The following is a 26,073-nucleotide window of genomic DNA, read 5'->3' as shown; positions in this document are numbered from 1 at the left end:
ACCCTGCGATCATGACCTGAGCTGAAAGCAGATGCTTAACAACTGAGTCACCCAGGCACCCCAAGTTCCTTAATAAGTTAAGGGGTATTTAAGAAAAATTTACAGCTAACTTAACACTCAACGGTGAAAAAATGTAAGTTTTCCCTCTAAGATCCAGAAAATGATAAGGATGCCCCCTTTCACCACGATATTCAACACTGTATTACAAGTTCTGGCCAGACGTATTCAAGGGAAAAAGAAGAGGTAAACCATCTCAATCTGCAGATGCTATGAATCTGTATGTAGAAAACTGCCAAGAATCCACAAGAAAGCCCCTCCAGCTAATAAAGTAAGCAAAGGAGCAGGGTTACACAATCAAGACATTAAAAAATGTGTTTTTATAACAGCAGTGAATAATCCAAAAGGAAATTAAGAAAGCAATTCTGTTTACAGTGACATCTAAAAGAACTAAATACTTTAGGCATAAATCTGACCAAGGTTAAGAAAGACTTGTACACTGAAAACTCCAAAACAGTGGTGAAAGCAATTAAAGATCTAAATAGACATTCTGTGTTCATGGACAGGAAGATTTAACATTGTTAAGACGTCAATACTAACCAAACCAAGCTATTCAGTTAACATAATAGCTAATAAAACTGCCAACAGCCTTTTCACAAAAATGAAAAAGTTCATTCTGAAATTCATATGGAATTGCAAGGGGCCCCAAATAGCCAAAACTATCTTGGAAAAGAATAAACTGAAGAACTAACGCTTCTTGACTTCAAAACCTACAAGGCTACAGAAATTAAAATACTATGGAATTGCTGTAAGGGGCAATGTACAGACCAATAGAACAAAGAGCCCAGAAATAAACCCTCACATGTATAGTCAATTGATTTTCAACAATAGTACCAAGACTATTCAATGGGGGAAAGGACAGTCTAACAAATGGTGCTGGGAAAACCATATATATATATGTAAAAAAATATTAATACATACAAAATAAGCTCAAAATGGATCAAAGATAAAAACATAAGAATTAAAACTATAAAACTCTTAGAAGAAAGTACTGGGGAAAATCTTCATGACACCAGATTTTAAAAACACTAGTTTGAAAAACAGTAGCACCAGAAGAAAAAATAGATTAATTGGGCTTCATCAAAATTATACAATTTTGTACATCAATGGACATCAAGAAAGTAAAAAGACAACCTACATAACTGGAGAAAATATTTGCAAATCACATATCCAACAAAGAATCAATACATGCAAAAAAAAAGGGTGAAAGATCACAAAGACCACACAATTGCATCTCTGACAAATCATCTTCAATCCAAATATAATAAAGATGACAAAAAGCATGAAGAAAAGAGTCAGTGTTGTAAGAAATTAGGGAAACCCAAGCATACTGTAGCTTCACTGATAAAACTGGGAGTCACAAAATTCATTAACAAGTCTGTGGACACTAATAATATAAATTAAAAGCTTCTTAAATGAGTACTATATACCTCAAGCATTTCTAGTAGTTGAAGTATTTGAAATGCGCCTAGCTTTGAAGCCCATGAATAAACTTCTTTACAGAAAAACATGTCATCAGAAACTTCCTAAATTTTATCTTTTTTTAAAAAGTCAGTGAATTATTATTACCATATTACTTCTGAATCTTGTACATCAGATATTTGGACATGTAGAAACAAGCAATGGAAGCACTGGTTTTTCATTTTTGGGTTGTTGTTTTTTTTTTGCGTGATAACATGGCTGGAATAATAATTTCACCTGTGCTCTCAATGTCACTCACTTACTGAGTTATTTCTGGGTCTCAGACTCAGGACACTATAAATCAGATTGAAGAATTATTATTTTTAGAATTGATCATCAGTGAGAGGCCCCTGGGTGGCTCAGTCAGTTAAGCGTCTGCCTTCAGCTCAGGTCATGATCCCAGGGTCCTGGGATGGAGCCCCATGTTGGGCTCCCTGCTCAGCAAGGAGCCGCCTTCTCCCTCTCCTGCTTCCCCTGCTTGTGCTCTCTCTCTCTCTGTCAAATAAATAAAATCTTAAAAAAGAAAGAAAGAAAGAAAATCAGTGAAGTGTCACAATGTCATCAACAATGGAATGAAAATAATGAGAGCTTTAGGTGACACAGGAATCGCAAGTCGATAATGAATCTATTATCCCATCGACTGTATGTTCAGCAGGTAACTAGAGCAGAGCATGTCAAAAATGTACTGGCACAAGTTAAAAAACAGTGGGTGATTTTCACGGCACCCAGCTACAGATAATCTCCATGACATTCCCATGCAGAGGTCCAAATCAGGTGGATTAGCAGCCATTACCTGTTAAAATGCAAAATGATACAAGAGCCCAAATCCTATATTCCAATACACCAAAGGTTTCCTGTGGACACAGCAGTTCATTTACTACTGAAGAAGTAACTATATTTGCATGTCTGAGAGTCCAAGTGTTTCTTAACATTGCAAAGATCTTTCTACTAGTCTACCACAGGAAAAATACTAAAATCAATGTACAAGAAGTAAATGGTGAGATGCAGAGGAAAACTACTTCATTTTCTAGAAAGTGACAATTGTTATATTGCCACATTTCTACATGAAAGGTTTATAGACTATTTTTTCTTAAGTGACTGAAGCAACTAATATATGTAATAATATTAAAAATTAAAAACACAGTTTCACTTACCCCTCCAAGCTCACAGCTTGCAAAAGGAGAATGCCTTTTTCCTAGTTGTCATTATTATTTACTTCAATTTCTGTATTCTTTTACATACATCATCTGGCATTCAACAAAAAATGAGACATGCCAACCAGAACAAAAACATAACCCACTGATATGAGAGGAAACCATCATCAGAACGGACCCACAAAGAGCACATATGTTGGAATTATCAGACAGGGATTTGAATGTAAAAATACATTAAAGCATCAAGGAGAAAAGGTCGATCACATGCACGAATAGGAAATGTGAGCACAGAGAGAACAGACACAGAAATGTATGTGTATATGGAAGCCCTAGACATTTTTTTTTTTTTATTTGGTAGCAGAGTTAAGTCTTTCAATGAGTTTATCAATAGACTGGGATAATAAACAATCAGTAAAATTCAAGTAAGGTCAATAGAAATTATCCAAACTAAAATATAAAGAGTTAATGAGAAAAGAGTCATCTGACGCCTGAAAGACATTGTCAAGCAGTTTCATATACAAGTAACTCAAGTCCCAGAAGAGGAAAAAAAATAAGAGCAAACAATCTTTGATTTGGTGATACTTACCTACCCAAACCTTCCGAAGTAAAACAAACACCAAGCAGGATAAACTCAAAGAAAAACACATCTAGGCACCTCATAGTTAAACTGCTGACAGAGGTCGGGGGTGGGGTAAGGAGAATGGAGGATAACTACCTAATGGGTATGGGATTTATTCTGGGTTCATGCAAATATTTTCAAACTCTGTAGAGATGATGGATACACAATACTGTGCATCTACTATAGACCATCAAGTTGTTTACTTTAAAACCATCACTTTTGCTCTATGCATTTTACCTCAACTTTATTTATGTATTTTTTAAAGATTTTATTTATTTGTCAGAGAGAGAGAGCATGTGCACACAAGTGGGCTTGTACAAGCAGAGGGAGTGGCAGGGACAGGGAGAAGCAGGCTCCCTGCCAAGCAGGGAGACCAATGCGGGATTCACTCCCAGGACCCTGGATCATGACCTGAGCTGAAGGCAGATGACTGAACCACCCAGGTACCCCTCACCTCAAGATTTTTAAATGAGGGGAAAACATGAATATGTATGTAGTTCTCAAAACACAGTATAAAATGCCCCTTAAACATATGAAGATATTTGATTTCATTCATAATAAGAAATGCAAATGAGAAATAGGCCAAGATAATGTTTCTCCACCCATTAGATTGGCAAAAGTTCAAAAGCTTGGTAGTATGGTATCTGGCAAAGCTGTGAGTAAACAGGCACTTTCATAAATCGCTGGCAAGAAGGCAAAACAGTACAACCCTTACACGCATATGTGGCAATAACTGGCACAGACCCGAAAGTGGCCCCCACCTACCGGTGTCCATGCCTTCTTATAATCCCCTCTCTTTAGTGTGCACAGGGATCTATAACTTGCTTCTAACCAACAGCCACCCCTGCGATGACTCCACATTATAGAAGACTCCCCTGAAAGCCTGCTTGCGCTAAGACTCTCCTTGCCTGCTTGATGAAGTGACCATTTTGGGAAAGTTCACAAGACAAGGAATAGCAACTGGCCTCTAGGAGCTGATGCAGGTTTCCAAGGCAGTTAACACAAAGCCAGAGCCCTCAGTCCTACACACACACAATGAAGTCAAGTCTGCCAACAACACGAATGAGCTTGGAGACAGGTATTTCCACAGTCAAGCCTCCAGATGAGAACACAGCCCAGTAGACATCTGGATTGCAACCCTGTAAAATCCTATGCAGAGGATGCAATTATACTATGCCCAGACTTCTGACCAAAGAAACTGTGAAATAATAAATGTATGCTGTTTTAAGCAGTTAAGTTTGTGGTAATCTGTTGCATGCAATAGGTGACTAACACACCACACTACATATGCATTTATCTTTCAGACTCAGCAATCCCATATCTAAGAATTTATACTGTAGATACACTTCCAACAGTACAAAAATATCCATGCATATGGTTATTAACTGTAACATAATTTATAACTGTAAGATACTGCCAACTACTTAAATAACCACATCCAGGAGATTGGTTGAAGTACTTCACAGCTGTAAAAAAGGCTGAGGAGCATCTCCATGAACTGCTATGTAGCTATTTCTAAGACACACTGCTAAGTGAAAAAAGCAGAGTGCAACATAAAATACACAAAATGCTACTGCATTTTGTGCATGAAACAAAAGGAGGTAACTAAGAAGAAAACACCTGTATCTGCTTACATAAGAAACAAAAAATAGAGGTGCCTGGGTGGCTCAGTGGGTTAGGCTCAGGTCATGATCCCATGACCCTGGGATCGAGCCCCACATCGGGCTCTCTGCTCAGCATGGAGCCTGCTTCTTCCTCTCTCTCTCTCTCTCTGCCTGCCTCTCTGCCTACCTGTGATCTCTCTCTGTCAAATAAATAAATTTTTTAAAAATCTTAAAAAAAAAAAAAGAAACAAAAAATAAAAACAAGAAGGATAAACAAGAAATTAATGATACTGATTACCTACATGGGATGTGGGATTGAGAATACAGTGTTGAGATGGCTACTAAAGGAACAGGGAAGGGAATACCACTTTTTCTGGATATCAAAAGTTGATAACTGATAGCAACACTAATCAAAAAGTAAATTTAAATGAACAAGGGTGGGGAGTGGGGGCAAGATAGAACCCTAAAAATGGAAAGCAAACAGAAATAAACTTCGATATACTGAATTTCAAATAAAAAACACAACCACACTGAGAATAGGGGGTTGAAGCAAAGCTTATGTCAGTAACTTGTGAAGAATATTTTTGCAAATACTCTTCACTTAGGGGAAAAAATAATTGCTAGCAAATCCTAAACACCTGCTGGCAGTTTGTTTCTCATAGTAGTATGGAGGCAGCAATTCTGAAACCATTATGTGAGTACCAAAGGACTGAGTGAATGAGTAAATGTACTGATGTTGTCAGAAGCCAGGCTCTCACTAGGGGAAAAGGCAGACAGATACAAAGAAAAGGAGAAGCCAAGAAGGAAACCTTTGGAGTTGGACTGGAACTGAAGGAATCAGTATGAATGAATGCTTTCTAGTATGTGTCTATGTGTGTGTTCTCTACCTACTGAAAGGCTCAAAAGCTGTGACACCTTAGTAACAACAAACATGCCTAGTGCCAGATCATGGTTTCTACATACAATTCCACATTAAAGGAAACAGGTCCTTGGAAAAATATCCAACTCCAGGACTAAAATAGGGAAGATACATGATGGAATTGAAATACCTTATTGCGCCAGAAAATAAGGAAGTGCTCAAAAAGAACTGGGCCACGTGAAAAGACATAGGGGCCAACTTGAAGGGATTCCCACTTGCTAAATCTGAGGCAGCAATGACAATAAAAAAACCAATAGTTAACAGATCATAACCCACTGAATAAAATAGGAACCATCTGTCTTTTCAGGTTATAGTTTATAGATACAGTAGAATGTTGACTGATAATTATAAAGTTAGAAAAGCACCACTCCATAATCAGCACAGGACAGACCAGTTCATGCAAGAATCATCAATGGCTGACAACTCTAAGGCAGACACTGTATGACTTTCAATGGGACAAGTACATATCAATTATGTACTATTTTGAAAAGGGGCATATAATCCAGATCCAATCATAAAGAAACATCAGATAGGGGCACCTGGGTGGCTCAGTTGGTTGAGCCTCTGCCTTCGGCTCGGGTCATGATCTCAGGGTCCTGGGATCAAGCCCCACATCGGGCTCTCTGCTCAGTGGGGCCCTGCTTCCCCCTCTCTGTCTGCCTCTGCCTACTTGTGATCTTGCTTTCTATGTCAAATAAATAAATAAAATCTTAAAAAAAAAGAAAGAAACATCAATAATCTCAAACTGAGGAATATTCCATAAAATGACTTCCTTATCTTCTTCAAAAACACCAATGTCATGGTCAAAGAAAGGCCAAGGAACTGTTCCAGATTAAAGACTAAGATGTTATAATGAAATGTAATATAATATCCAGGGCTGGATTCTGGACCAGACAGAAGAGTGTTATAAAGAACATTTTCAGGATAATTTTATAAAACTTGAATACAGACTGTAGATCAGAAAATAGTATTCTCAGTTAAATTTTCTCAATCTGATAAGTACACTGTTTTTATGTAAGAAAATATCCTTGCTCTTACGAAATGAATTCTGAAGTATTAAAAGGTTAAAAAACAAATGATATATACAAACTGATCTTTCAAATGGCTTAAATAATAATTGTGCATATATGCGGTTTTAGACATAATCATAAAACAGAAGAAGGAGGGAGGGAAGTAGGAAGAAGAAATAATAAAATGTAAAACGTTAAGAATTGGTGATTAGGTAGAGTATATGAGTACTATAAAATGCAACTTAACTTGAAGTTATTTTGAAGTCGTTGAGATTCTCAAAATAACACATACTGCGGTATTTTCAAAAATACAGTAATTATACTTGCTGCTAGATCTTATTTAATGCAATACAGGATACAAAGCATGTTCCAGCACAAATGTGCTTTTTAATATTTTAATAACTATTCTTCAAAATTGGTTTCTTTGCAATCTTATGCATTTTATTTGATTCGTTTATAAATGCTATTCTGAAAAGTGGACTGCTGAGGCTTTCATGGCACAAAAAAGAATCTCTGATCTAAGCTACAGATCCCTTATCTACTTACAAGTTTGTCATAATGAGGAAAATGCAAAGTCTGCAGTGCAGCTTCTTGCATTGCCATTAGCAAATTATAAAAGAAAACATCATTAATAATGAACACTCAAGCTAACCTTATTAATTTCCAGATGGAGTGATTTCCCTTCGATGCTAAATCGAGTATTCAAAATATTAACAACCTCACACAAAGCATCTACGAACACAGACAACACCACACACCCATATGTGGAAAAATACAGGCATGCAGCAACTATAAACATGAATCATGAACTGTGGAATTTCTTACAGAGAAACTGAGTGCTTACATATCTTAAAGAAATTGGTTAAAAATAAGATACTATTTACCATCTTTCCTTCGGAAAATTTTTTAAAATTTCTTTAATGATTGGTTGGTAGCAGGCTTCCCTCTCTGCCTTCCCAGTTTCGCTCCAGTCTCTCACAAACTGTTTCAGTGTAGATTTTAATTTATCCATGTCAAATGTAGATGCTGGCATAATCTTTCCATTCCCCTGTTTAAAAAAACAGAAATCAATTAGTTTCTGACCAAGGAATCAGTCTTGAATATGATCAAACAGACATGCTACTACAGGGCTATATGGATGGTTTAGTGGATAAATCACTAGCCTCTCACCTCAACCAGGGTTCAAGTGCAGCCTGACATCCTACATGAAAGGAGTTTGGTGGTCTCACTTCTACCCTCAATAGATTTAAGGTCCATTAATCATGAAACCACCATATAATTAAGCAGTCTTTACTCAGGAGAGGACCAGAATTGAGCTGCTATGGAGACAAACATCTTCTCTCTCTAAGAGAGGGAAGAAAGTCCCTCCAGGTCATTGATGGGGCAGCATGGAGAGGCTCACACAGGAGTGGCCCAACTGTATCCATCCTGTGGATACAAAAAAAGGACTTCAGTCTCTATTACTGCCAGTCCCTTGAGATTTATAAGTGAAAATAACTTCTTAAAGTAAAAGATAAGTATCGATATAAGATACTGAAAATGAATTTAAGCAAGGGAAATTAATTTTACACAGCTAAAAAGTTGGTTATAAAAGTTAAAGTCACTAACTCTATATGCTAGAACAGTTAGAACACAATGTGAATCATACAGCAATATGCCATCAATTACCTTACTACTTTGAGGAAAAAAAAAATCTGTGAACAAATCCAGTTTCTGGCATACTATTCTAAAAAGTCTAATCAAATACTTGAACATGTAAGTGAAAACATTCTCTGAGTAGAGCAAATGGCCCATGCAAAATATAAAAATGAAATCCAGAAAGATAAAGATCTCAAAATGCAGAGATTAAACCCTAAAATAAAAATAGAACAAACTTTCACATACATCTTCTCCATATTCTTTATTTTCAAACATATGTATGCAATCATTCACAATGGTCAGTAGTATTTCTTGATTATGATCAATGCATTTCCGAATCTTGTCCAAGTGAAGAAGAAACTGAGGAAGTAGTTTCTGTTGATTATCTGGAAGTGATCGAAATTGTCTTTCTGTTCGGTTCACTCGCTCATGCATACTGGTGCTAAAACATAAAAGGTGTTTTTTAAATTGGCAAAAGAATTCTCACCAGGGCCAATCTTATTTTAAGGTTGTCTTTCTGTACAATTACTCCTTTATAATGTCGGGATACTATCCTGTGATTTACAATCTTTCTGTTTCTTAAACGATATCAACTTAGGAAGTTTTATGTTTTTACTTTATTACAAATTCTCTAAGCAACCAAACAAAAGACAGTTTATAAGAAAGTAAACATTTGCACCATTTAGAAGGGAAAAAGAAAACATAAAGAGGATTAATGTACAATTAGTTTATTTTTATGATTTTCATTTCCAAACTTAAAATTTTCAGCAAAATAGATGAATACTTTAAATTTCTCCATCAAACAGCAGAACACTGCCTGAAATTACTTTAGAATATACAAAATGTGTTTTGAAATTAAGAACCAACAAAGATGATTTTATTTAAAAAACACAAAGGCTCTTATATACTACAAAAGTAGTAAACAGAGGAAAAATTGAAATTCTATAGCATTTTACATGATAGTATTCACAATTTGCATTCCAGAAGTTTCCAAATAACTCTAAAGGTCACTTTGGAGATTACCAATTTACAAAACCTGAAAACAGGGGCACCTGGGTAGCTCAGTAGGTTAAAGTCTCTGCCTTTGGCTCAGGTCATGATCCCAGGACCCTGGGATCTGAACCCCGCATCCCCGCATCCCCGCATCCCCGCATCCCCGCATCTCATTGGCTCTCTGCTCAGCAGGGAGCCTGCTTCCCTTCCTCTCTCTCTGCCTGCCTCTCTGCCTACTTGTGATCTGTCAAATAAATAAATTTTAAAAATCTTAAAAAAAAAACCAACCAAACCTGAAAACAAACAAAAAACCCCACCATTTTAAAAAGCTGATTATTACATTTGTAATGACTGCCATTTTACATCAATCAGATGGGCAAAATCTAAAAGCCTGACTACAGGAAGTATTCCAAAAATATTAGGAAATATTCCAAAAATATTGAGTAACTTGAATATATACACATACTGATTGATAAGAGGTGCATAAATTAGTACAACCACTTTGGAACATAATTTAGCATTACCCAGTAAAGCTTAGTATGCACATTCCCTAGCAATTACAGTCCCAGACACATACTCAAGAAACTCTTGCAAATGGGCACCATGAAACATAAACTAACTTCTTATTAGCACTATTATATATAACAAACAAGAAATCTGCAAACAACTAGTGGTTCACCAGTAAAATGAATGAAGTGCAGTACAATGGAATGCCATTAAATTAATAAACTACAACTATACACAAATGGAGAAAACTCATGAATGTAAATATTTGTTGAAAAAAGCAAGTTGCAGAAAAACACACAATGTACAATTCTATCTTATATAAAAATAATATTACAGGGACTGAACACACATAAAAAATAACTACAAAGAAAGCAAAGAAATGAAAATTAAAGAAAGTGATGTTCTTTCAGGGGAAAAGATTTTTTTGCATACCAGGTGTTAGGTGCATGGGTATTCACTGCATCATTCTTTGCAGTTTATATATACAAACAAATAAGTGTTTTGAGTTTCTTCTCAATGTCTTTGGCATTTACTCCATACTAAATGAAAATGAAAAACACTTTTTCATTTGGTTGTCCGAATCTTTCTATTCACCCAAGTAACTGTCTCATTTTTATACCAAATTACTTTCTAATTTCTGGATAATAATTATGAAGTTCTGAAGAAGCTCTTGAGTAAAGCAATAACCTGACCAGGTTTTTAGAAGCTTGTGTGTGGTGGTTGTGGTGGTCAGAGGCGAGGAGGGAAAGGCAGGGTAATGCGAAAAGATTAAGTTGCCAGTGACTACACTGATGTTTGCTTTTGTCCCCCAAAGAGACAGTGTAAGAGTGAGCTGTGGAGTCAAACTGGGTTGAAATCCAGGTTATGCCACCTATTGCTCTGCGACCCTCGGCAAGTTACTTCCTTTCTCTGTGTCCCAACTGTCTCACATAAAAAACAAGGTAATACATAACAACAACACTGATGATGATTAGAGAAGCTAACATTTACTGAGATTTAATAAAAGCCAGGCCCTACACAAAGTCGCTGAAAATGGATTACTCTGAAAAATAGCCATAAAACCCCACAATGTTACGTACTATTATATTCTTCTGCCAATCCAATGGGATTTCACTGAAAATGTAACAAAATAATGCATACAAATCACTTAGCCCAGGGCCTAAATAAAACACAGCTCAAACATGGTAGGTACATGAGCTAGGTACATAAGGTAGGTACACCTCAGCTCAGTTATGTAACTAATATGTTCACAATGAAAATATAAGAAATGTAGAGAATTAAAAGTACTCCAGGAAAAAAAGCTACTAATAATCCCTCTTTAAAAGGAATCACTTCTGGGGCGCCTGGGTGGCTCAGTGGATTAAGCCACTGCCTTCGGCTCAGGTCATGATCTCAGGGTCCTGGGATCGAGCCCCGCATCGGGCTCTCTGCTCAGCGGGGAGCCTGTTTCTCCCTCTCTCTCTGCCTGCCTCTCTGCCTACTTGTGATCTCTCTCTCTGTCAAATAAATAAATAAAATCTTAAAAAAAAAAAAAAAAGAATCACTTCTAACTTTTTGGCATTATTTCTCCTTGCTGTTGTTAAAACAAAGCCATTTAAGTGCCTCTCCAGTCAAAATGTGATACAGAGAACAGCACTTCACTTGGAGATAACTAGAAACGAAGAAGCTCAGGCCCCACCTAAGACCTCTGAAATGCAATCTGCCTTTTCACAAGCTCTCCAAATGGCTCACATGCACATCAACTTTTTAGAAGCACTTGTAATTCTTCATCTTTATCAAAGAATTTTCCCAGATCAGAAAAAACTTCTCTAATGACTAAAGGGCAAATGATTGTGATGACTGTTCATTATCCCATCTATGCAACCAAAATTTACTTAGTACTTCTCCCTAGGCATCTAGATACTTTCACTTGTCTATATGATGAACTTTTCTGTGTTCCAAATCTGTCGATTTTAGAAAGACAAAAACAGTACGAAATCCCAAAGGAAGAAATACCAACTTAGAAAGGACAAGTATTGAGGTGCTTGGGTGGTTCAGTCAGTTAAGTGCCTGACTCTTAGTTTCATTTCGGGTCATGATTTCATGGGCTGTGGGATGGAGCCCTGGAGTGGGCTCCGAGCTCAGTGGGGAGTCTGCTTCTCTCCCTTTCCCTCTTCCCCTGACCCTCCCTACCCCCCCACCTCCCCTACTCCACCCCATCCCTTGCTCACTCTAAAATAAATGAATTTTTTTTTTTTAAGAAAAAGAGGTAAGTATTTTTAAGGTTCTTGATACAAACTGATTTTCAGAAGGATAAAATCAATTTACATTCCTATAAAATAGAGTTGGACACTAAAGGAACTATTTAAAGTGACCATTATGTGTTAGGCAAACAGCAGAGTCGTGAAGGGCTACAACTCAAGAGTCCACTGGTTAAATAGTCTCACAGTACTTCATTTCTAGTATTCTTGGGCCCCATAACCTTCCTCTCAGCATATCTCAAAATTCAACATACCCAAACTGAACTTAGCACATGATCACCGCCCACCCCAATAAAACCCCTGCACTTCTTCCTGTATGGCTGACATTGATGAATGGTATACTATACATCCACTCAAGTCAGAAACAAATGAGTCATCCTAAAATGCCTCTTCTCACAGAACCCCCAACCACAAGCTCCAAATCCTTTTGATTCTACTTCATAAACTCTCTGCAAATCACTACCTCTCCCAGGCCCTCATTAGGTCTCTCAAAGATTCCCAAGAGGCCTACTCTAGGAATGCTGTCCCCAAAGTCTACCACACCCAACAAATTCATCTAAAATACAAATCTTGTGTTTGTCCCAACTGAATCTCCAGATTTCAGCCTATGCAAATAACAATCAATAAATACTCAGTTATGGGGCATCAGGGTGTCTCAGTGGGTTAAAGCCTCTGCCTTCGGCTCAGGTCATGATCCCAGCGTCCTGGGATTGAGCCCCGCATCAGGCTCTCTGCTCGGTGGAGAGCCTGCTTCCCTTCCTCTCTCTCTGCCTCTCTGCCTACTTGTGATCTCTGTCTGTCAAATAAATAAAATCTTTTAAAAAAATAAATAAATACTCAGTTATATAACCCCTTGGTGCCATTTTTCATTCTCCATGAGGACTACTTAACTTCCATGATTGCCGGATAGCTGAGGTAAGTTATGGAATGGTCCACAGAGCCCACACATATCTGCTGTCAATTACTGATACAGAAGTGAGGTAACTACACAGAACAGGGCAAGTTGCAGCCTATCGCCTAACCCTTGATTTTTAATGGTCCACAAAACTGTCCATAACATACAACCACAGTGAGTCTCCTGAAATAAGTGAGGTCTTACTGAAGCTGACATAAGAGTCCACTCTTTATCATACTATTTTAAATGGGGCTAACTTCACTATTCTGGAAACGCTTACACTACCAATGTAATTTAAGGCAGGGGTGGGCACACTATGTCCCCCTGGCTACTAGGTTCATTTTGTAAAGACTTTTACTGGAATGTAGCCATATCCGTTTGTTCACATACTGCCTATGGTTGCTTTCACACAGGGGCAGAGACCCTTGTAACAGAGACCACTTAGCCCTCTGACCTTAAGATATTCATTGCTTGGCTCTTTAAAGAATTTCCCAATGCTGCTTTAAAGGAATGTTTTACAACCTTCAGATTCTCCTTGGTTCTGAACTCAGTCAGCAGCAAGGGGCCCATATCCTCTGGTGATTAAGGGTAGAAAAGAGAGTGGCCAGATATGTTTCAAGGGTATCTCTACCTCCAGCTCTCTCCAGAAGGCTGGTCTTGGCAGTGACCCCCAACTCTGTCTCCTTTCATTAGGGTGGGTCTAATACTGGGGCTGAGCCAAGAACCAAGGTCACAGACCCATTACTTTACACCTCTTGAACTACTCTAGCATTCCAAACAGGAAAGTGTATCTTTTCAGAAGGAAAATCTGACCCAAGCCACTTTAAAATTTATTAAAATATTAAAATTGTCTTACTAATATTGCTGCTTACTAATGCAGTGAACCATCTTGGATTTCAGGCCAGACTCTACCACAGTTTGGTTGTATAAGCCTGGGCAAGCTGTTCACCTTTTTATACGCCTGTTCCTGCACCTGTACAAAAAACTCTACATCTCAATTTTTTTAAATCTTACCTAACTGCTATTTCTAAAAGTAGGCTGTTTCTGACAAGATCTTTAATTTTCAACTGTAGTATCTTCTAATGTGAGTATCTTCATTCATAAGGATGGTATCTTAGGGATGACAACTTTTTTTTTCTATTCACTACAACGCTACAATCATTTTTCCTTAATCAAAATATGTCATCTAAGCAAAACCCATAGGCAACACAAAATCAGAAGCCATTGGAAAAATATTAAGACATCTCTTGCCCTGTGACCTTTAAGCTAAATCCCCTATATAATGATTAAAAGGCATTTAGCAGTGAAACTAAGCTCTCCAAAATTCAGAAGTACTTGCTAAAGGTTTAGAACAGGATTGTCCATCAGAACTTACTGCAGTGATGGAAAGGCTTACATCTGCCCTGTCCAATACAGCCGACACCAGCCACATGCGGCTACTGAGCACTTGAAATGGGGCTAGTTAAGACTGAGGAAATGAATTTTAAATTTTATTAAATTTTGATTAACTTAAGCTTAAATTTAGCCAGATGTGATTAGTGACTACGGTACTGAACAGCACAGGTCTAGATCAGAAAATGTTGTAATGGAACAACCCAGTGTGTTTTCTGCTAAAATGCTTTCCACATACCTAGTCCTTCCGGTGATGTTTTTTAAAGCATATTTTAATACTATTTTCAGTCTACTGGAAGTGTTTTTTTTAATAATTTTTTAAAGATTTTTTAAAATTTATTTGACAGAGAAAGACAGATCACAAGTAGGCAGAGAGGCAGGCAAAAAGAGAGGGAGAAGAAGACTCCCTGATGAGCAGAGAGCCCGATATGTGGTTCTTGATTCCAGGATCCTGGGATCATGACCAAAGACAGAGGCTTAACCCACTGAGCCACCCAGGTGCCCCTATTGGAAGTGTTCCATAAAGAATACACACAAATAAAAAGGATTGTTTTTTAAAAATGAAATTATCCTCAATCCCATATTAAACTGCTAAAGAGGGATTAGAGTATAGAAATTATACCACAACCATTAGCCTATGCACACAAGCACTCTCCTCTACACTGCCACACTTGAGCCCTACTTCCAGGTCAAAGGTCCCTATTGGCAAACACAAGGGCCCATTTGATACCTAACTATCAATTTTAGATTAGTCTTAATATATCAGAGCCAGCACAGAAACACATTTTAACTATCTGGGTCCACTATCTTTCCCAAACATAGTCCAGTACCCTTTTCTAGATTTTTCAATAGTAAAATGTACCAGACTTTTCTGTATCTACCTCTCCCAGCTATCTAAATCTAGTGTTAGTGGTTTCTCCTCCCTGTGTGATTCTTAAGACACAATACTTGCATCAAATTCAATTCTGTGGTTGCCTGCCTTCCTGCCTCTGTTGATACCAAATAAAATCCCCACACTAGTTAATTCCCTTTTGGGCTCCACAGGTAATGCAGTCTAGTTCCTATGCCTGGCTTTAGCCAGTAAATTATTTCAAGATCTTTGTACTTCGAAAAACTCATGCTACAAAAATGCAATGAGATTTTAAATCACTTTAGGCTTTAATTAAGCAAGTTTCCAAATTCAAAATAGTAACAAACTACTGACTTGTCACCAATTCGCAAGCTATCTGGGAAGGACAAATGTATTTCTTTGCTACTACTTGTCTTATTTGTTAAAAATAGAGCTTCAACAACATATGCCAAGCACTGGTGACACAAAAATAAATAAGGCTCAGTCCCTGCCCTTGAAGAGGTCACAGTCATTAAAAAAAAAAAAAAAAAAAAAAAAAGTTAGTTTGCATAAATCACCACAGGAGCCCATCTAAGGGAACAGTTTTACTTGTGCGGGTCCTATCTCACTCCAACTGCAGACTCAGAACATAGTCGTCGGCGGGCTCAACTCTAACAGGAATAAAAGTGCTCTATTTACCTGAAAATCTAAGTCCCTTTCAGACCCTGGAATTATAATGTTGTTACTACGCTATTTTAACATCTATCTAGAAAGAAGAAAAGTAAAGTTAGGGAGTTTAAAAGTCCTACCACAGTGCCCAGCCCATAGTGAGAATTCGATACATGTTTGCAGAATAAAAGATCATAAAAGCGGTTCTTTACTGTGCCTTCTCTCATTTCCTTCTTTAATAATTAGCAAATTTTAGAACATCCGGACCACCTTCGACCTTAATTTCACCCACCAGTTAAAGACACTGAGCGCCATCATTCACCACTAATGTGCCTGCACGTTCAAAGCGCCAAGGGGGTTGGGGTGAAAATCTTAATGCAGCTCTCACAAGAACTGGCAACAGTTTGGGAAAATTCGTCCTACGGCATCCCACGTGTAGGTGAACTTGGGTTCTCCGTGTGTTCAGTTTGGAGGACATCGACAACACATAAAGATCATGCCCAGCACCGGCCGATTTTACCACCATCATCTTCTATCTGCAATTGTTAACAGCACTTTTCCGGTCACCCCCACCGGCCTCAAAGCCAAACCTTTAACGAAGGATGGAAGGCAAGAGAGCTAATCTGATCCCGAGGTTGGAAGACACGAGGCTGGGCAGCAGACGGCGCGGCAGACACTCGGCTGTGCAGGGCCGGGAGGGGCTAAGGTGGTACGAGGTGACTCAGGGGCCCGGAGGTCACATCTGGAGGCCCGGTCCCGGTGCCCCGGAGGCGTGGCGGCCGAGGGCGAGCGCGGCGGGCGCCCCCGTTCCGGCGGGTCCGCCGCGACCGGCGGGCACCTCGATGGGCTGCGCCGGGGTCCGCCACGGGCTTCTTACCCGTAGTAGCGGAAGGCATTAATGATCTTCCAGAAGTGCTCGCGCTCCAGCCGCTCCTCCTCCTCCTCCGTGCTGCGCGCGGCCGCCGCCGCCGAAGCCGCCGCCGAAACCGCCGCGGCCGAGGCCAAACGCCCGGCGGAGAACTGCACTTCCACCTCCTCGTTCCCGCTGCGGCCGCCGCCGCCTCCCCCGCAGCCCTCGGGCAGCTGAGAAGCTGGCGGCGGAGGGCGCCGTCGTCGCTGCATCGCCGCCGCGGCCCTAGGCCTGGCTCGCTTGCGTCTCGCCGCGATTGAGAGCGTGGTGGCGGCTGCTCGGCCTTCCTCTAGACGGCGCCCGCCGCGGACATGCCCCCAGCTCGCGGTGCGCTCCGCCCCCGCCGCCCTCAGGCCTCCATCCCCGCCGGGCTCCGCCAGGTCTTCAGGAGCGCCCGGCACGAGCGCGCATGCGCCTGCGAGGGTACGACGGAGGGCCGCCGCCGCCTGCGCTCATTTGCTGCCGGGCTTCGGCGACAGCGCGCTGCCGTAACGACGACGCGCCCAATGGGCGGGGCGAAGGGGCAGGTGGGAGGAGTGAAGGAGGAGATCCCTGCTGGGGTGGGGCTGGCACCTGCGGGAAGCCGCGTGGGTTGGTTTAACAGCCTGAAAGTGCTGGATTGGGGAGCCAAGTCTAAAAGAAGGAAAAGCAGAAAAAAAGTTCAGCTTTGATGAATTTATTAGGAATTCTTATTTAAGAAAATCTAGTGGGAAGATTTATGCTTTATTTTCTAAATGTATTTCCATTTTTCATTACATAGAGAAGAGAATCACCATCATCTTTTCAGTGTTTAGAGGCTTGCGAAAATCCGCATCCCGTCCTGACTGGTGACGGCAGCAGAGGAAGATGTTAAAGCCAAGCGCTACCCAGTATCCACGCTTTGGAAGACCACCAAAATGCACAGGAGCCACAATGCCTCAGCACTGGCGCCAGTAGCATCTAATGGTGGCCCTTAGCAATGCAAGACTTAACGTCTTCCTCTTCATCTACATACACTTTCTATCTCATCTGTCTCTGACCTCACAGTTAAAACAGGTGCCTCACACACATTTAATATTATTCTTAGGAAATAACTCATTTTATTTAATTTTATCTACACTCAGCATATCAGTCTTACAAAAAAGTACTAAAAGAAAAGATTGCTTTATTCAGGAGAGTTAAACGTGCCCAGGAAGCCAAAATTCCGTAAAAAAATAAAATCATACTGAAACGGAAGTGGTTTCATACTTTCATAATTTAAATTATTAATTTAAGGGCAAAGCTTTAAAAGGTTCTGTGGTTATTCTATGTTAATGTTCCGTTTTTATACAAGATTTTAAGAAAATTTTTAAGTCTTTTTTCTAATAGTAATGCAGAAATATGTGGTCCAGAATTCAAAAGTACAAAGTACTCAAATTCAGAATTCAAAAGTACAAAGTACAAAAGTACAAAGGGTTACAAATGTGAAGTTTCTGTACCCTTCTCTCTAGCCAGCTTTATCCCCTACACAGACACTATATATCAATTTCTTGCCCATTCTTCAGCATTTTCTATCCAGTGTAGATAGAAATCATCCAGTGTGGATTTTTCTGAGAGACCCGTGTGTGTTTGTAAATTATATGTATATATTCTCGTGTTATTAACTGTTACCAATACTGTTTTCATATATACATGTACACATCAATATACAAATTATTTATGTAATAATTTTGATGCATTGGTATAGGTCTAAATGACCTAATAAAGGCCAAAATGCCATGGATAATTATAATCAGCACAATACTTTTTATCATCCTGGGAAGTATAACAAACCTTTCTTTTTGAGAGAAAGAAAGATAGAGAGCTGGGGTGGTGGGATAGAGGCAGAGGGAAAGAGAGAATCCCAAGCAGCCTGCACAATTAGAGCAGAGACTGACATGGGACTAGATCTCACAACCCTGAGATCAGAATCCAGGCGGAAATCTAGAGTCAGATGCTTAACTAACTGACCCAACCAGGTGCAACATTTTCAAATTAATTTCTTATGTAGAGGCTTGCTTGATTCCACCTCATTACTTGGTAAGAATCTTAGGGTCTGTGTCATTAAGGTGCTCAACCTTAATCTCAGTTGTGATTTCATAGATGAGGAACCTAGGGAAACAGCAATTAAGTGATCCCTGGGACAGAGTACATTACGGGCACTACACCTTCCTAGCTAAGTCTCCTGCCTGTATTTTGTCAGTATTTGGTTATGACACTGACTGAATAGTATGCTGTTCAACATTTTACATTTTCCTAATTGTTTTTTTTCCTATTGTATCACCTTATTTGTTCACAACTCTCTGAAGGAGGTGTTATTATTGTCTTCCTTTAATAAATGAAGACACAGACTCAAAGAAATTAATAGTCTTGCCAAGGGATACATTAACAGCAGAACTGGGGTGCCTGGGTGGCTCAGTGAGTTAAGCCTCTGCCTTTGGCTCAGGTCATGATCTCAGGGTCCTGGGATTGAGCCACACATCAGGCTCTCTGCTCAGCGGGGAGCTTGCTTCCCCTTCTCTCTCTGCCTGCCTCTCTGCCTACCTGTGATCTCTCTCTCTCTCTCTCTCTCTCTGTCAAATAAATAAAATCTTTTAAAAAATAAACAAACAACGGAGCTGACATTCATCTATTCATTCATTCCTTTCAACAAATGTGCTGATTGCCTCCTATGTTTCTTGCACTGAGTTAAAGGTAGCTAGAAGCTGAGCTTTTTAGTCTCAATTTGCCAGTTTGCTAACAGTGACTATTTGAAAAGAAATTTGAGACCTCGATTACATTATTTCTTTAAAAAAAGGGAAAAAAAAGATTTTATTTATTTGAGAAAGAGCAAGCGCACCACCGGGGAAGGGGCAGATGGAGAGGGAGAATTTGACTCTTCACTGAACAGGGAGCCTGATGTGGGACTCAATCTCAGGACCCCAAGATCATGACCTGAGCCAAAGTCATGAGCTTAACCAACTGAGCCACCGAGGTGCCCCTTGATTACATTATTTCTAAAATGCACATATAACTCTTCTTACAGGGTCATCAAGAGGAATAAATGAGATAAAGAATGAGAAATGACTGGTATATCTGCTCAATAGATGGTCGTTTTTTTTTTTTTCTTTCTCCTCCTGTCAGAGGTCTTTAGGATAAATTTTTAGCCTGTTTTAAAACACTTTTAGGACTTCCTTGACCTCATTTCTTTGCAGTGAGTTTCTCCTATAGAAATCTCTCCAAACCAAGGGGTCATTTGGGCTGAAACATTTTCATCAGAAAGAGGCCAGTTAATCTCCAGGAATTAATAACCAAAAAGCCATCATTCTTCCTTCAGTTATTCTTAAAAACTATTAAACAGTTACAACTCATACACTCATATATTCATACACTGCTGATGAGAATGTAAAATGGAACAGCCACTGTAGAAAAAGGTATAGCAGTTTCTTACACCCAGTAACTGCACTCTTGGACATTTATCCCAGAGAAATTTAAAAAAAAAAAAATGGGTTCACACAAAAACCTCATTTCCATGAATATTCATGATAGCTTTATTTGTAAAGGCCAAAAATTAGTAACAACTCAAATGTCCTTTGGCAGATGAATGGTTAAAGAAACTGGGGCGCACCCATACCATAGGATACTTACTTGGCAATAAGAAAAGGAAGATTTATTTATACACCCAATAAATCAAATGAATCTCAAAAGAACTACGGTTGGTGGAGGGAAAAAAATCTCATAGGCTTTCAGATACTATATGATTCCGTTTATATATTTTATCTTGAAATGACAAAGTTATAGAGATGGAGAACAGATTAATGGCTGCCAGAGTTTGGAGATGGTAAGGAGGAGGAAGGGTGGTATCTGTGGCTGTGAAAAGGAAACTTTCTTTTTTTTTTTTTTTTAAGGGTTTCATTTATTTAGCACAGAGCTGGAGAGCACTAGAAAGCAGAGCAGCAGGCAGAGCGAGAGGGAGAAGCAGGCTCTCTGCTGAGCAGGGAGCCCGATGTAGGGTTCAATCCCAGGACCCTGGGATCATGACCTGAGCTGAAGGCGGACTATTAACCGACGCGGCCACCCAGGCGCCCCGTGAAAGGGATTCTTGTGATAGAACTGTATCCTGACTATGGTGGAGGTCACACAAATGTACGCTTTGATGAATTGCATAGAAATTAATATACATGCCATATATGCATAAATGAATACATACCAAACTGGTGAAATTGAATAAGGGCCATTGATTATATCAATGTCAACTTGCCGACTGAGATGTTGTGCGATAGTTATGCAGGATATTGCCATTGCAGCGAAGGATATAGGGAATCTGTCTGAATTATTTCTTACAACAGTAAGCCGATCTACAATAATGTCAAAACAACAAGTCTTTAAAATGACACCTAAACCTGTGACTTCTATATTCTTATCGATACGTGTTTACATTTCAGCCCAGAAGAAGTTTCTAAGTAAATTATGTTTCTTATTTAAAAAAATTTGAATTATGGGAATTTTCAAACTGAAAAAAAGTAGAGATAAAAACATAAGCAATTGGGGCACCTGGGTGGCTCAGTGGGGTAAGCCTCTGCCTTCCACTCAGGTCATGATCTCAGGGTTCTGGGATCGAGCACTGCATCGGGCTCTCTGCTCGGCGGGGAGCCTGCTTCCTCCTCTCTCTCTGCCTGCCTCTCTGCCTAGTTGTGATCTCTATCAAATAAATAATAATAAAAAAATATAGGCAATCTATTATATTATTGTAATCCTTCATCCAATTTCACCAATTCTCAAAAGTTTAGTAATCTTGTTTTATCGAACCTCACCTTGTGGATTGTTGCTTTTTCCCCTCTTTTTATCATGCTCTTTCTTTGCCTTTTTTTTTTTTTTAAGGAAGCTAGATCATTTGACCTGCAGAATATTCCATATTTTAGGGGTGCCTGGGTGACTCAGTGGGTAAAAGCCTCTGCCTTCGGCTCAGGTCATGGTCCCAGGGTCCTGGGATAGAGCCCCGCGTCGGGCTCTCTGCTCGGTGGGGAGCCTGCTTCTTCCTCTCCCTTTGCCTGCCTCTCTGCCTACTTGTGATCTCTGTCTGTCAAATAAATAAATAAAATCTTCAAAAAAAAAAAAACAAAAACAAAAACAAAATATCCCATATTTTGGATTTGGCTGATTGTTTTCTCATGGCACCATTTCTTGTTTCCTTTACTCAATACTATGTTTCAAAACTTTATCTACATTGTATAGAGCCATGAGGTACTCCTTGGGTGAACATATCACAATTTACTTTTTATTAGAAGACGTCTTACTTTTTTTCATGTACACCCCAGCTCCCTTTTCCATTTTTATTTTTCTTCAGAGCACTTAGCACTACCTGACATTGCACTCCTGTAACAGCTAATTTTAAACTTCAACTTGACTGGTTAAGAGATGTCCAGATAGCTGATAAAATATTATTGCTAAGTGTCTGGACAACAGATTAGCATATGAATCAGTAGACTGAGCACAGAAGATCATTCTCACCAATGCAGGTGGGCATCCTCCAATCTTCTGGGGGCCTGAGGAGAACAACAACAAAACAAAACAAAACAAAAAACAGAAGAAGGGTGAATTTTCTTGAGTTGAAACAATCAGCCTCTTCCACCCTTGGACATCAGAGCTCTTGGTTCTCAGCCTGTCAGACTCAGACCCTGATGTACACCATCAGTCCTCTATTCTCAGGCCTTTAGACTTAATTTGCTTCATTTCCATTTTCTCCTCAACTGTGAATCTGCTAAAGGACTTTTATCACTAAGATTCTGTTGGAAGCTAGTCAACCTGAGTCAGATTTCTTAGCTGCAGACAACAGAACCCATTTGAGCTATTTGAAGCAGAAAATGATTTATTAAAATGCTGGCACGCAAAATTTTTAGGAGAACCCTGGCAACCCAGCTTGAATACCGTACAAAAATAACATAGCGCTATACCTGTTGTTCCAAGGGAAAGGGTTTCAATGGACACTAATCCCACTTCTGCCCACCATTCATCACTTATAATGTTAAGGACCAAATACAAATAACAAAGCCTGTGCTACAATCATCCTGAAAAAAACCAAATGCTTCTGCCGTAAGATCAAATTTCCCCATATGTAGCCATACCACATCATGCTCACGTCCGCCTTCCAAGTTAGAATCTTAGTTACAAAGGAGCGCAGGATTGTTTTTCAGCTTTCTAACCCCTAAGGTAGAGGAAGGAATGCGGGAAAGTGGAAGGAGGTGGTGTTCAGAGAGCTAATCTATGTAACTACCAGAATGACTATTTGTGTGTCACTAAGCAACACTGTAAACGCTGGCTGACTGGGTCCAAGTGACAAGGAGCAGAGCAGTGTGGAGTCAAAATACCGGATCTGGCTTAGGAGGTGTGGGCTATGATGTTGACCTGACTTGAGTAGGTGTATGACATTAGGGACAGCAACTAACCTCCCTGGACTTTGCCCAGTTCTATAAAAAGACTGGACAATTGTTCTTATAACATCCTTCTATGATTCAAAAATAATTTAACAGGCAATATCTTTTGATTTCAAGCAGTCTTCTTCTTCAAAAAAAGGGCCATCAGTCAGCAAGTTGTATATCTGCAGGGTTTTTTTTTAAAGATTTGGTTTATTTATTTGTCAGAGGGAGAGAGAGCACAAGCGGAGGGGGCAGCAGGCAGAGGGAGAAGCAGGCTTCCCACTGAGCAAGGAGCCCCAAGTGGGACTCGATCCCAGGACCTTGGGATCATGACCTGAGCCAAAGAGAGACACTAAATCAACTGAGGCATCCAGGCTTCCCTACTAAACTTTTTTTTTTTTTTTTTTAATACCTTGGTATCCAGGATGAATTCCTGAACACCATTTCCAAAGCTGGTCTTCCACTGATATACGGAGTGGATAGACATGATGAACTGAAAGAAGGAAACTCCATGCTCTACTATCTGAACAAAGAGTCTGAACTTGCTTTCCTGCTTTTGGTAGAATGGTTAACGAAAGGCTTCCTTAGTTGTCCTCCTGTGCCAATGAAGTAACTCCCTCATAATTGCCAAGTCCGTTTCATAACGATTCAATGTTTGAAAATACGGGCTCAAAAATCTGAAGACCTACTCGTCTACTAAACCTAAGTATAGAGGATTATACTTACACAATGAGAAGATATTCCGTTGGAAGTTTATTTTTATATATTATATTGGTTTGCCTTTTTTTTTTTTTCTAGAAAGAGCACAATTAGGCAGAGAGGCAGGCAGAGAGCAGAGGAAGCAGGTTCCCTGCTGAGCAGAGAGCCTGATGCGGAGCTCGATCCCAGGACCCTGAGATCATGACCTGAGCCGAAGGCAGCGGCCTAATCCACTGAGCCACCCAGGCGCCCCCGAAGGCAGAGACTTAAGCAACTGGGCCACCCAGGCGCCCTTGATTTGCCTTTTAATTGGCTGCTTTACCTACTTCTTTGAGAGTAGGAGGCATATTTGTTTTGTTCATGCCCAGATCCCCAACACCTGGTACAGTGTCTGGCACATAAAGATTTTCTGTAACCATTTTGTGAAATAAATAAATGCATTTATAACTTCCAGTTTCCATGCTAAACACCGCACATATATAATTGCATAAAACTTAATACAATAGTGTTCCCATCTTTTTTTTTTTTTTTTCAAAACAGATGAGAACACTATAAAGACTTCAAGTGACTCTATCAAAGTCACGCAGCTATTGGATGGGAAAGCCCTGATTTGGAAGCAAGTCCACAAGGCCCAGAAAGCTATTAACCACTGAGTCTACTGCCTGTAGTGAAATTGGTCTTGCTTCTCCTTAGACAAGTTTCATGAAGTCCCTTTACTTTGGAAAACCTTATTAACTTGCAAATAATTATTTACAGAGATTTAACACTCTTAAGTGGGCAAGAAGAGAGACAGATGTTGCTAACCAAAGCTGAGAGACTAGGTTGCCCCAGGAATATGCTTGTGGAAACAAATGGTTTCTTATTCTTTATGTGAAATACCTTGATTTTATATCAACACAGACTCAAATTGATATTGACCTAAAAATCTTATGGAAAAAGGAAAATGTCACTTGGGACTTCCTTGGCTCACTAAGAGAGTTCCCACATAATCATGATCCTTGTTCTAGGATTTATAATTTTTATTCTTGGAATTCCTCCTCTGTTTATTCTGCTCTTTATGGGTCCAGTCTGGACCCATATCTTAGAACTAGCTTATTTTGTCTTTGTGTTCTTTTTTTTTAAGATTTTATTTATTTATTTGGCAGACAGAGATCATAAGTAGGCAGAGAGGCAGGCAGAGAGAGAGAGGGGAAAGCAGGCTCCCTCCTGAGCAGAGAGCCCCACGCGGGGCTCGATCCCACCACCCTGAGATCAGGCTTACCCCACCGAGACACCCAGGTGCCCATGCCTTTGTGTTCTTTGTTCTAATAGCTGGACCTAGACGAAGTATACCATCATTTAGTCTTAAAGTAACAAGCACACTCTCCCCTATAAAACTAGAGATATGACTCCTATAAATAGTTTCCTTGTACTTTTTGTGATTTTTTATATTGTTAATCATAGGAGCCAAGAGCCAGTTGTAGTATTTGTATGCACATTGTTCCCAATATTATTCGTATGCATATGTTCCCAATATTTGTATGCACATGTTCCCAATATTATTCTCAAATTTGGCATGAAAATTCCATTTCTATTGTGTGTTGTTGTTGTTGTTGTTTTTTAATAAAAAGTGACGTAAGATGGATTTCTGTGAAAACTGCAAATGGTAGTTGGTTTACAAAATGTATCATAAATTATCTACTGCTAGGAGTCACTCTTTCTTTCCAGGAACACTAAAATGATCCTTACAAAGTTACCTTTCCATCCCACAAACTCCAAATCTTTTTTGTTGCTGCCATTGGGGAACATTTCAAATTAAAGAGATGCTTTGAATTGAAATTATTCCAAGCTTTCCTGTCCAAAAATCTAGGGTTCAGTTACACTGTAAGCTTGCTCATGTCTGATTAAGCTACCAGCCAAGCAAACGTACTTCCAAAAGTCATTTGGGAAGAATTATATCACTATTACTTCCAAAGAAAGTATCAAAGTAGTAATCATGGGGGGAAATAATCAAGAGTTTGGGCTTCCTTACACTTATTTTATAGATTTTATTGTTGGTAGTAGTGGTTTAAATTACCTACAGTGGTGAAAATGGGAGTGCCACCG

At 39.5% G+C, this 26,073-nt stretch overlaps 1 protein-coding gene across 1 annotated transcript in view; it reads right to left on the bottom strand.

Moving 5' to 3' along the window:
* The window catches only part of CARNMT1 (carnosine N-methyltransferase 1), a 40,062-nt gene extending 22,734 nt beyond the window's left edge, over positions 1-17,328 (bottom strand). Inside the window, exons 1-3 of the mRNA XM_046022210.1 lie at positions 16,865-17,328; positions 8,709-8,904; positions 7,709-7,872 (exon numbers count right to left, since the gene is read on the bottom strand). Of these exons, the coding sequence (XP_045878166.1) occupies positions 7,709-7,872; positions 8,709-8,904; positions 16,865-17,109 (605 nt within the window). The 5' untranslated portion in view covers positions 17,110-17,328. The remainder of the gene's footprint in view (positions 1-7,708; positions 7,873-8,708; positions 8,905-16,864) is intronic.
* Between the last annotated feature and the right edge of the window lie 8,745 nt (positions 17,329-26,073).

Source organism: Meles meles, chromosome 11 (assembly GCF_922984935.1).
Source record: "Meles meles chromosome 11, mMelMel3.1 paternal haplotype, whole genome shotgun sequence".
Classification (NCBI taxonomy): Eukaryota; Metazoa; Chordata; class Mammalia; order Carnivora; family Mustelidae; genus Meles; species Meles meles.
Note: the sequence above shows the minus strand (reverse complement) of the source record. Positions and strands in the feature narration are given on the sequence as shown.